Source organism: Kogia breviceps, chromosome 12 (genome assembly GCF_026419965.1).
Source record: "Kogia breviceps isolate mKogBre1 chromosome 12, mKogBre1 haplotype 1, whole genome shotgun sequence".
NCBI lineage: Eukaryota > Metazoa > Chordata > Mammalia > Artiodactyla > Physeteridae > Kogia > Kogia breviceps.
The window spans coordinates 16,677,030-16,690,105 of record NC_081321.1 but is presented as its reverse complement, the minus strand read 5'-3'; the positions used below and the strand labels follow the sequence as shown (position 1 = coordinate 16,690,105).

Genomic DNA, 13,076 nt, shown 5'->3' with positions numbered 1-13,076 from the left:
TTTTGATGATTGAGGACAAAATGTGCATTGAGGTTCTGTAACATTTTCTTCTTTTCTTCCAACTTGTAATTTGTTCATCCAGTTGATCAACATTTATTAAGCACCAATTCAGTGTCTTAGCCACCATTTAAGGGGATGGGGACAGAGCATTGAACAGAAGACGAAAGTCTTTGCCCTCATGGAGTTTAAATTCTTGGACTTGGGGAGACAGACAATAAACAAAAGTATAGATAAAACATATAGCATATAAATAGCATAAGTGCTGTTAAGAAGAATAAAGCAGTTAAGGATATGAAGAACTTTCTATTATGACTGGGTCATGATGATTTTTCATGGTGTTGTTTTTAGGGTTTTTTATTCTCATGAAATTTTTAGGGGTGGATTTGGTATTTAACTATTAATCCCACATATGAAGAGTTCCCAACTAGGACTTTTTTCTTTCCCCGAGCAACTCATTGTCTAAATGGAATTAAATAACTGAAAATTAAATAAAGTTCTTAAGGGTTATGTGTTTAATATTTTTTAATATTTTGAATGCTAGTATATCATCTAATTCTACAAAGATTAGAATTTTCATGTAATCTCAACTCTGTTATTTTTCCTTATATTATTGCTTAAAATTTTATAAATATTTGTTGGTTAAAAAATGACAGTATTTTTCCTAAGTTTTTATGCTAAGCACACTTAATATATCCTTTAACTGACAATTTATTCTCCTCTGTAGTTGAGGATCCTTCATAATTTTTATACATAAAATTAATAGCTTTCACAATAAATTTATTATTGCAGCATTTTCCTTTTGAAGTATTAAAGATACATTTATACCTCACCTGATGGATAGAAATTCAACATAGAAAGCATATAGGGAGATTTTTCACTCCATCTACTTCTAGGTTGCTTATCAGAATTTTAAGTTGCACATTCAGTTGTAAACAGCAAACTTTAGTGACATTCCCTGTTTATGTTACTAACATCAACACCCTATTTAGGTACGATGGTGAGGGAAGTGATCACACAAGCGTTTGTCACATACGTGTACAAGGAGGCCAGAAATGGCATTGAACTGGATGTTTAGCTGAGTCTAAAGCTGGAGTGTGACAGCAGAGTTTGGCCAAATACTGAGACCAAAGTGAAACTCTCCTTCACCTCTGCTTCCTCAAATTCACTTCTTCCTCAGAGGGTGTCCGATAGTGTCAGTCATTGGAGTGACAGCCTCCCAACCTCCTTCATGTCTGGTGACCAAAGTGATGAACCCATATGGCATCCAAGAGAGTTTCAGCAAGGTTCACGCTGATACTGGGCATTATTAACTGAGTGGTTGGGTTTTCACCCTTATTTGTCTGTTTAGTTTCAGCAGAACCTCAGTCTTCGCGGCACAATAAGCCAGTGAGGTCTTTTTGGTTTAGTTGATATGCATGGCTTTCACTGGGAGGGGATGAGAACCTGAGTGAGTTTTTTAGCAAGTGGCTCCCAGGCTTCCTAAACACCTTCATGATGCAATTATAGCGTCATTTAGCAGGAGCTCTGCTGAAGCTTGAATTCAAATAATAAAAAGCATTTACATGTTAACTCCAATACTCAACTCACACTTAACTGAAACATAATAATCTGCAGATTTAAACTTGAATATAAAAATGGGTTTACTTTTGCTTTTTTGACTCTGTGATTTTATTGCCTGCCACAAATAATAGGCAGCATTAATGCAAAGCATGAGAAAGGGGGTGGGAACCAAATTTTCTAAACATTCTAAAAGCTGGTATGTGTCTTCTCTCCAGGGTTACCTGCAAGTTGGATGGAGGTGAAATTCAATTTTATATCCCCCAAACCTAGCATGTTAGGCACGCACTCTGTAAAAACCATTACTACTACAACTACCACGGTTAACACTCGTACTGTTGGGAGTGCTATTTCCACTACTGCTTTTGCTTCTGTGGTTGTAGCCCGTATAGCTGGTGAGCTCGTGTGGGCCCTTCTCAGGCCCAGGGGGCGAACATACTTCTGTGTTGTGATCCCTTTTCAGCCACCCTCCAGACATGCACATGGTAGAAGGAAGACGGGAAGGCACTCTGGATGGAGGGAAAAGTCCGAAAGTTTATAAGAAAAGCACTCCCATATTGCAAATGGTGCTATGATTATTTTGAATTTGCTATAACTCTTAGATTTTTAAAAGTATTTGTACACATGTGACACTTTCTATTTTCTGTCGAGTATTTTGTTTTCCCATTCGGGGTATGGTTGCCCTGAGCATGATGATGCTGTAGGAAAACATGTGAATTTGAGTCCATCTAACACACTTTTAATCAATAATTAAGCAACCATTTATTAACCTCATGAACTTTTCCCCCCACATCTTTATTGCAGTATAATTGCCTTACAATGTTGTATTAGTTTCTGCTGTACAACAAAGTGAATCAGCTATATGTATATGTATATCCCCATATCCCCTCCCTCTTGAGTCTCCCTCCCCCCCATCCCATCCCTCTAGGTCATCACAAAGCATCGAGTTGACCTCCCTGTGCTATGCGGCTGCTTCCCACTAGCCATCCATTTCACATTTGGTAGTGTATATATGTCCATGCCACTCTCTCACTTCGTCCCAGCTTCCCCTTCCCCCCCATCCTCAAGTCTGTTCTCTGTGTCTGCGTCTTTATTCCTGCCCTGCCACTACATTCATCAGTACTGTATTTTTTTAGATTCCTTATATATGCGTTAGCATATGGTATTTGTTTTTCTCTTTCTGACTTACTTCACTCTGTATGACAGACTCTAGGTCCATTCACCTCACTACAAATAACTCAATTTCGTTCCTTTTTATGGCTGAGTCATATTCCGTTGTATATATGTACCACATCTTGTTTATCCATTCATCCGTCGATGGACATTTAGGTTGCTTCCATGTCCTGGCTACTGTAAACAGTGCTGCAGTGAACATTGTGGTACATGACTCTTTTTGAATTATGGTTTTCTCAGGGTATATGCCCAGTAGTGGGATTGCTGGATCATATGGTAGTTCTATTTTTAGTTTTTTAAGGAACCTCCATATTGTTCTACATAGAGTCTGTATCAGTTTACATTCCCACCAACAGTGCAGGAACCTCATGAACTTGACTTGAACAAGTCTCTTGCTCTGAGCTTCAGTTCCATTGTCTGTAAGTTTAAGGTAATGTAATCATCTCTATCTTAGTTTTTTGGGGGATGAATAGAGGAAGCCAGTATGAAGTGATATGTAAGCTGCTAGCTTAATAAAGATTAAATGGGGTGTTATTATATGGCTGGGACAAATTTTTCTTCTGAATTTCCTGTAGCACTTCGTGCTCAATAGCAAGTTTAGTTTGGTTTGGAGGCGAGAGCTGTGGTCTGGCTGGAAGTAAGTACCAGATATGAAGTAAAAAGACCTGAGAGCAAAATCATGCCCCACCACTTCACGAGTGATGTGCCCCAAGTTAAATTACTGAAAAAAAGAATCCTAAAGCTGTGTAGCTCCAAGGTCACTCACTGTGAGAATTAAGTGGGAAAAGATCTAGGAAGGCACCTGGTGTGTTGCAGCTGTTTGGCTGGTGTTTGGAAAGCATTCCTTCAGGAAAGAGAAAGGTAAGGGTGAGTCAAAATGGTCTTGAACAGGCAGCATGCAGAGAGGAAAAAGCATGTCCTGTGATGGCCCTAATATATTTCCTCAGATGTGAATTAGGAATAATAATGATAGTAATTCCCTTAATTATCTCTTAGGGTTACCGTAAGGACTAAAAGTGGTAAGATATCACCAGAAATGGAATAGGGGCTCAAAAATTTACTCACCCCAAAACGTTGAGAGTCATGCTTAAGATAATTCTCCTCATTTTTAAAGACAGTCTTAAGCCATGGCTAGTTCTATGTTGACTGACTATAGTACCTAGGATGCTTTTTTGAGAAAATGTAGGCAATTCACTATAAAACTTTCCTGCCTCTGTTGAGGCTGCCTTTTGGGTAATGAAACACAATAAAAATGACCAAAGATGGAGGAGGCAAGGAAAGAGCAGCTGATGGAATGTTGATGTAGAAGCAAGAGTGACGCACGTTCTAGCAACTTCGAAAGATGAAGGCCATTTTCCCGAGCCCCTCTCCCCTGTCCTTTCTGTTGCAACCTTTGTGAAGGGGAAGCCAACCAGAAAGCACCAGAGAAAGCACCAGGTGTTGGGAAGAGTTCCAGGCACTGACCTGATTTATTCATCTCTGCAATGAGGTCAAACTTGTACTACATGCTTCACCTGTACATTCTCAGGGAATTCTCAAGAACAGTCTCTGAGGCCATTTCTGAAGCCCAGTAACATTCCTGGGTTACGGAGTCAGTCAGTGGCAGAGCCAATATTTGAACCCAAGTACAGTTGCCCCCAAACCCTCAGATTCTGCTTCTGAGGATTCAACCAATGGGTAGATGGGAAGTATTTGGAAAAATTAAAACTTCCAGAAAGTTCTAAAAAGGAAAACTTGCGTTTGCCTCACACTGGCCACTATTTACATGACATTTACATTGTATTTATAGCTATTTACATAACACACTGCATTAGGTAGTGCACTAAAAAGTAATCTAGAGATGATTTAAGGTACACAGGAGAAATTGTGTAGGTTATCTGCAAGCACTGTGCCATTTTATATAAGGGACTTAAGCATCCATGGGGTTTGGTATTGGGGGGGGGGGTCCTGGAACCAACCTCGAGGAGACCAAGGATGACTGTACTCTAGTTCCCCATCCCCATCAGCTCTAAGCTTGGGTACCACTCATGACCAAAGATATCTGAGCAAGCAGGTCTATTTAGGGGCACTATTCAGAAGTGGTTTATGTCAGCAATTTGTTTTATTGGTCCTTCTAGAAGTGGAACTGGGGAATGAGTTCTTTTACTCCCGAAGGCTCAGTGAGGAAATGGAATTGGTTTCTGACAGGCTTTGAATTCGAGGAGAATGTGCAGCTTGGCCTGTAGAATAGTAACATGGCCACCATGTGCGGGGCAGGCAGAGGAGCGCCAGCGGGCCAGCCCAGGACAAGGGGAGGAGACCCAGGAGACCCTGGTGTTTCATACACAAAGAAAGTGAGGAGACCTTCGCCAAGTCCCGGTGCTCAGCTGTGTCCCACGCTACTGAGAGATCAGACAAAACGAGAACAGGAAAGGCCCGCAGTTTACCAGTTGAAAGGCAGGTTGCTTCGCCAGTGCCTGAAATCACATCCTTCATCTCATTCTGTTTCTATTTAAAAGGATTTCCCAGGGGTGGTTCTTTGATCGTGCCCTCAGTTTGGGGGGGATGTGCACCCTCTTTGGGGCTTCTCTGTGCATTCCCTACTCCATACAGGTCACGTAAAGTCCCTGGTCCCCAAATGTCACCATCCGATTGTTAAATCACCATGAAGGTGCATTAGCCAAGCCTTTTCTGCACCTGGATGTTTACATCCATCAATCTGTAATAATAATGATTATTTTCGCCTTTGGACATATTTCAACTGCATGTGAGAGCTGATGTTTTTCTTTCTTTTTGTTTAGTTATATCAATTTCAGGAGTATAGCATTATAATTTAACATCTGCACACACTACAAATTGATCACCACCATGTGTCTAGTTACCATCCATCACCAGACAGTTGACCCCTTCACCCAATTTCTCCCACCCCACAACCTCCTTCCCTTCTGGTAACCACTAATCTGGTCTCTGCAACTATGAGTTTTTTTTTTTTTTTTTTTTTCTTAGATTCCACATATGAGTGAAATCAGACAGTCTTTTTCTATCTGATTCATGTCACTTAGCATAATACCTTCAAGGGTCATCCATGTTGTCAAAAATGGCAGGATTTCATTCTTTTTTACGCCTGAGTAGTATTCCATGGTGTATAGATACCACATCTTCTTTACCATTCATTCATAAATGGACACTTAGGTTGATTTTATATCTTGGCTAGTGTAAATACAGTTGACCTTTGAACAACATGGGCTTGAACTGCACAGGTTCACTTATACATGGACTTTTTCAATAAATACGTACAGCACTGCACCATCTGAGGTTGGTTGAATCCATGGAGGCAGAACTTCAGATACAGAGCGTCGATTACGGGACTGGAGCATCTGTGGATTTTGGTATCTGAGGCAGGTCCTGGAACCAATTACCTGCAGATACCCAGGGACAATTGTAATGTTGCAGTGAACGTAGTGGTGCGTATACCTTTACAAATTAGTGTTTTTGGGTTCGTGTGATAAATACCCAGGAGTGGCATAGCTGGGTCACATGGTAGTTCTAGTCTTAATTTTTTGAGGGGTCTCCATACTGTTTTCCATAGTGGCTGCACCGATTTACAGTCCTACCAGCTGATGTGTTTTTTTTTAACTTTTAAAAAATTATGAAATACTCCAGTCATGCATTCTGATGGCTGAAAGAATGAATTAATAGTAGTCTAATCACCCTGGAGACACAGATGCTTTTGTGAGCTGGCACTGAAGTAAGGCTGCACATCTCTGTGGGAATGACAACTGAATGAGTCTGCTGCTCACTTAACCTGCTGTTCTTTTCTCTCTCTGTTTTCTCTTCTAGGAAACAGATGGAAGACTGCTGTGACCCCGCCCATCTCTTTGCTATGACTAAAAGGAATTCCCCCATGGGGAAGAGCATGTGGTACGATGGGGAGTTTTTATACTCATTCACCATTGACAATTCAACTTATTCTCTTTTCCCCCAGGTTAGTACAGAGTTTGTTGCCTTTTAATATAGTCTCTTGTATGTCTTGATATCATAGGAAAGGGATAATTGATTTTGCCTAACTAATCAGATCTACTTCTTTTCATCTTCTTACTTTTCTGAATTATAAATGCTTCCCTTTATACTGTCATGTTTTCGTGAAGAAATAAACTAATGTTGTGATGCAGGGGCAGCATAAGATATTACCGAGTAACAGATTTCCTAGCCCTTCTGATTTGAGTCATATGAGACTGAAGAAAGCAAGCAGAGAAGGAAGCAAGATCAGGGAATTGTGGAATTCCAGCGTTTTGAGGTTGGCTGTGGCATGATCTTGAAGCTTTGCTATACTGGAATGTTTTCTTAGGGCTGATATTGCTCTCAGAGAGTGGGGACCATATGGTCAGAAGTTGCTTCTTAGAGCTTGGGAATCTTAACCCTGTGGTTAGATTACTGCTATGAAGTGTAGGAGTGGTGGAGATGGAGAGAAAGTATTTGACCACTTTTGAAGTGGTCTAAATCAAGTTTTGCTTCTTTAAGGTTTTTCTTTGTGGTTTCCTAAGCATTGAATTCAAATGTTTTACTAAAATATATCTATGTAGCTAGTGGGGGGGGAAAGGAAGTCTTTATTTCTAGGGAGCCATAGTTGGAGTTGGGAAGTGGATCTTAGGTGAACTTGCCATTAGGGAGAAATTGAGAAATGAATCTCAGCTTCCCCAGGTCTTCACGCTACTCTTGGTTTGGCTAGATGATTGTGCAGAAAGAGAATTCATGGTCAGAGGTGGGAAACAGATATCTGTATTGATAGCAAAGATTCTTCAGAGGAGGCATCTTATAAAGTTTGAGGCACAGGAAGTACCAGATCCAAAGTCACATGCTCTATGAAATAGCTCCCATTTGCTAGTTCATTCTTAGGTGTTTTCATCCAATTTAACGGTTTTAGAGTATGTATAATGATACAGTTAAAAAAATTTTATTTTAGGGCTTCCCTGGTGGTGCAGTGGTTGAGAGCCCACCTGCTGATGCAGGGGACACGGCTTCGTGCCCCGGTCCGGGAAGATCCCACATGCCACGGAGCGGCTGGGCCCGTGAGCCATGGCCGCTGAGCCTGCGTGTCCAGAGCCTGTGCTCCGCAATGGGAGAGGCCACAACAGTGAGAGGCCCACGTAGTGGAAAAAAAAAAATTATTTAAAAATAGGAAATAGGAGGTTTAATTCATGGCCAGCATCCTTGTGCTTCTTCTCTCTTCTTCATTTGCCCTTGGGAGCCTTCCTTATGTCAAAGGAAGTGATTAACAGTCATAAAATGTAGGATTGAATTTTGTCTCCACCTCTTCCTAACTAAATGCCTTGCTAAGTCACCTAACTCTTCTGAGGTTCAGCTTTCTCATTTGTACAGTGGCGAGAGCAGTACCTGTCCACTCACAGAGTTGAGGTCAAGGACATGTGATATAATGCATGTCCAGGTATGCTGTAAACTACAAAGCATTATGTAAATGTTTTAGGTTTATTAATGTTGTCCTGGTTCATATACTGCATCTTTAGACTGAGGAATGAAGAATGTAATTGCATTAGTCAGAAATCTTCCTAGGTGTTTTTAGCAGAAGGATATTTCATGTTGGGCATTAGGAACTTAAACAATCGTTAGGTGAATAGAGGAGTGGAAGTCAAGAGGTGGCTCCTGGAATTACTTAGCTCAAGAACTTTACTGCCATAACTGTGGTTTAGGGATTAGAAAACCACAGTGGCCACTGCCATTAGCAGAAACAGGGCCAGGAAGATGGGTTTCAACTCCCCTCCTCCCTCCAAATCTCCCTCAAGTGCATCTAGTGGTAAGATTAATTTGCATCCAGAACAGTAGTTGCAAAGAAGTCCAGGAGGGACAGTTTTTGAAGCAATCAAGCTTTAGCAGGAAGCTAGAAAAAGGGTGGAATTGAGGTTGAGTAAAGCCAATTCACAGCATCTTCTTTGTACAAACACCGATATCAACTCGCTATGAAATGAAGAAGAGATAAGGAAGCAATCTCCTTTAACAGCTCATCAAATAGAAAAAATTTTAAAGAAACCCAAAATAGGATTTTATAGACGAGGGCTTTCAGTCATACTAACTGACTCTGTGCTAGAAAATAGATTTGAAGAGAAGAAATGATTAAAGAAATACAAACTAACTTCCCATCTTATCCGTTAAGTTGCAGCAGTAAGATAGCAGGACACATTTTCTTTTTCAAGTGTGTGCACATGAATTTTGTGTCTCTGTGTGCCAGCTGCAAGACCAAGGAACCGTCCCTGAATAATAAAGGAAAAATGCTTTTTTCTTAGAAAGCGAAAGTCATCACATCACTGTGTGTGTGCACAGTCATTACAAAGGGCTGAACCAGTTCAATGGGTAGACTTGAGAAAAGGTTACGTGTGTATTCTTCTGAAGAGACTCTGAAATGACTAATTAATTTACAGAAATCCTGGAGAATCAGTTTGCATCAAAGGGTGTCTATCCCCGGGCCCTCTTATTTCTCAGTGAATGATTTCTAGTTTGTTGTCAGTAAGCTAAGTGGTCAGTTAATTGTTAGGCTTCATTCATGCTCCCTGTGGGAAAAAAGTGGTGTGTGCTGATTGGCAGAAATGCAGGTGAGTGATCTGGGCTCCGTGTTGTCAGTTGAACAAAGCATCCCTCCGCTCCCTGTTTCAGATAAAGCTAAATCACTCCTTTGCTAACTCAGATGTATAACTTTATATCACACTTTTAATTATATATTTTAATGTATTTAGTTTAATTGTATATTACAATTCTCCCCTAAATGCTCCATATTTGTCAGCTGTCATTATTACTGGTATTACTCCTTTGCCTATTTTAATCACTGCTTTTATTGCTGTTGCCAAGATGCAATCCAAGATTCTCTGTTGTGATGTGGAAAGTTAACAGGTCCTGAATCAAGGCTGGAGGGTCCACAGGGGCCCTAGTGAGATGCTGTATACTTTGTAATTACAGTTAGTTGCTTCTTGTTTGGACCTCCTATGACTTCCCATGGCTTTATGATCAAATTTGTTCAGTTCTGCCTCCTATGCGGTTATTTGCCTAATCACCTATCACAGTTTTCTAAAAGTCTTTATCTGCTGATCTCAATACCATCTTGTGAGCTGTTGAGGAAACTCATTTTTGTGCCTTGTGCAGTGCTTCACACTTAATATAGATGCTCATTTCCAGCTGCTCTCCCTGCCTATGTATGTCCCACCTGGGCTGGACCACTGCTGTGCCCTGGCTTGAACTATAGGAGACCAAGCAGGACAGTTTGATGCAGCTGTTTTCAAATGGCTCTATAAATATATTTTGGTGAAATATTTGTTGAATATTACTAGGCATGACGGGACAAATTGTAATCCTCATGTAGGTTTTCTAGAATATGCCGTGCATGTGTGTGTGTGTTTGGAGGGGTCAGTGTGATGGTAGGTGTTCCCACTTTGAGAACTTGAGGATACCTCCATCCCCTAGGCTGGGATCAGCTCTGTCCTGCTCTGCGTCTCCCTTTGAAGCCTACATGGTCCCACATTTGTATATAATACCGAATAAATGCTATTTTGGCCTAAGACATATTTTTACCTAGAAAGAGCATACATTTCCTTGGCAATGAGTGAGGGAGTAGCAGGAATGTTAGAAACCACAACTGTGTTGATATAATTTAATAAATATTTTCTTTGGTGTAATAAATATGTGGTCGGCCCACCATTCTCTTATATTATGCTGGATAGTCACGTGAAATACATCACAAACTAGACGAGTCATTTTTCCTCAAAATATCTACTCAAGGCCATAGGTAAAGAATCACAAAACATCATTAATGCACCTCAGACAGACATTTCCAGCTCCTCTGGTCTCCATAAACGCCCTGACAACTTCCACTTGGCGTGGACTCACAATGCCCTTGGCCCAGGGAAAACCCAGCAGGATATTTTGAAGTAGTTTTGTCAAAATGACTTTGTTAGAATGAAAATACACATTTTTTTTTTTCACAGTAATGTGCTTAATAGAATCCTCTGAGCTCCTGGGTATTCCCGAGTCTCAAAGCAGTTTTTTTCTCCTAACAAAATTTAGATTCTACTATGTAATCTACATCATTTGGTAGCTTGCTTTTTTACTTACCAATATGATTGTAATCATTTTCCAAACATATACCTTTTCAACTAGAAGGAAACTGAGGGGACTGTTTGGTGGGCGTAGATCTTTGCCAAGCCTGTGTTGGTCCATGTTGTCAGACTTGTGTTTGGCTGAGACCTGACACAGGAGCTTAACCAAATAGGTATTTATATATCTCAAGCAATAGTTAGGGATTAGGAGGTCAGTAGCTTAGAGCTAGATGGTGGCTACACAGCGCCATCAAGTTCCCAGGCTCCTGCTTGAACATCTTTAGCTGATGGCCAAGGAACCTTCTAGTTTTGATCCAGGGTCCCAGTAGGACAGAGAGGAGACAGAAGAGGAAATCTGGACAGACTCCTGCTGATGTGTCAGTGGCCAGGACTGAATCTCATGGGTGTGTCTAGCTGCAAGAGAGGCTGGGGAATTTCAGTATTTCAGCTGTAAGGCAAATGCACTCCATGTGCTGACCTGGACAACTGCCTGCCTTAGTTTCTTCACAGGTTGTCTCACTCTGTCCGTATAGCAGCTCTGTGTGGTTGTTACTTTGGTCTTCATTTCATGGGTGAAACTGAGACTGGGGAGGGTTAAATATCTTATTCAAGGCTCTAGAGCTCGCAATTGGAGGGCTGGCATGTAAAACATGGCCTGTCTGATTTCCAAAGTAGTATTATTATTTTTTAAATTAATCAATTAATTTTGGGCTGCGTTGGGTCTTTGTGGCTGCGTGCGGGCTTTCTCTAGTTGTGGCGAGTGAGAGCTACTCTTCGTTGCGGTGTGCAGGCTTCTCATTGTGGTAGCTTCTCTTGTGGAGCATGGGCTCTAAGTGTGTGGGCTTCAGTAGTTGTGGCACGTGAGCTCAGTAGTTGTGGCGCACGGGCTTAGTTGCTCCGCGGCATGTGGGATCTTCCCGGACCAGGGCTCGAACCCGTGTCCCCTGCAATGGCAGGCGGATTCTCAACCACTGCACCACCAGGGAAGTCCCCCAAAGTGTTATTGTTTATTATCTTGTTTCTATTTTTTTCTTAAAAAGTCATGGGTTCTGGTGGATTCATTGTTAATTTTTATCACTCAATCACCTTGAAACCATTTTAAGGTTTTTGCTTCCCTTATAGAAATACTCTTAGAGGAAATGGAGAAATTCTTTCATAGCTATCTGAGAGGAAAAGAAATCGAGTGCAGATATGCAGGTTCTAGGATCCTGTACAGTACTCTAGCTGTCCTTTGACTTTGAGTGCCCTAGTGGCCTACTTTGGAAGGGGAAATAAGACCAGTTCCAACTGGTCTTTTGGTTTCTATTAAATGGGTTCCTGGATGTAAATCCAATGTGTGTGTGTGTGTGTGTGTGTGTGTGTGTGTGTGTGTGTGTGTGTGTGTGTGTGGAGACTGTGTGGAGACTTTCCCAGACCACCGAGCAATTCTCAGACACTAGCTGGGAGTCTTACAATTCAACTCAATTCTGACACTGTCTACCCGGGGTTAACATCAGATTCCACAGGGAAAGGACTCAGTCCCACAAGACCATGCTCCACTTCAGACATCAGTCATGAGCCCAGGTTATTATTTGCACTTTTGACCGACTGGCTACAAATGGGAAGTTCCAGTGACTCACCCCAACTCAGGACGCCAATCGCAAATCCAAGTTGTCACCTATACTTCTGACCGACTGGCTGTAAATCAGAGGTTCCCACGACCTCCTTCTTGGTTTCCATTAATTTGCCAGCGTGGCTTACAGAACTCAGGAAACCCGTTTACTCACTAGATTACTGATTTACTACAAAGGATATTAAAGGATACAGATCAATAGCTTGATGGAGAGACATATAGGGTGAGGTCCCCAACAAAGGAACTTCTGTTCTCCTGGACCTTGGGGCCTTGCTTTGTGGCAAGTGGAAGCGCCCTGTTTCCCCAACCTGGAAGCTCTCTGAACCCCATCCTTTGGGTGTTTTATGGAGGCTTCATTATGTCAGCATGATTGATTAACTCCTTGACCATTGATGCTTGATTCAACCTGTAACCCCTCTCCCCTCCCCGGAGATCAGGGGGGTGGGACTGAAAGTTCCAACCCTCTGTTCATGATTGGTTCCCCTGACAACCAGCCCCCATCCTTAGATGGTTTCCAAAAGTCACTTACATTAATATCAACCCAGATGTGGTGTGAAGGGGCCTGTTATCCATAACAAGACACCATTTTCACCTTTATGGCTCTGAAGGATTTTCAGGAACTGAGGACAAGAGACCAAATGTTATAAAAGATGTTC

At 41.5% G+C, this 13,076-nt stretch overlaps 1 protein-coding gene across 1 annotated transcript in view; it reads left to right on the top strand.

The window, feature by feature from the left end:
* The window catches only part of ST8SIA1 (ST8 alpha-N-acetyl-neuraminide alpha-2,8-sialyltransferase 1), a 146,968-nt gene that overhangs the window by 53,072 nt on the left and 80,820 nt on the right, over positions 1-13,076 (top strand). Inside the window, exon 2 of the mRNA XM_059082192.2 lies at positions 6,550-6,694. Within this exon, the coding sequence (XP_058938175.1) occupies positions 6,550-6,694 (145 nt within the window). The remainder of the gene's footprint in view (positions 1-6,549; positions 6,695-13,076) is intronic.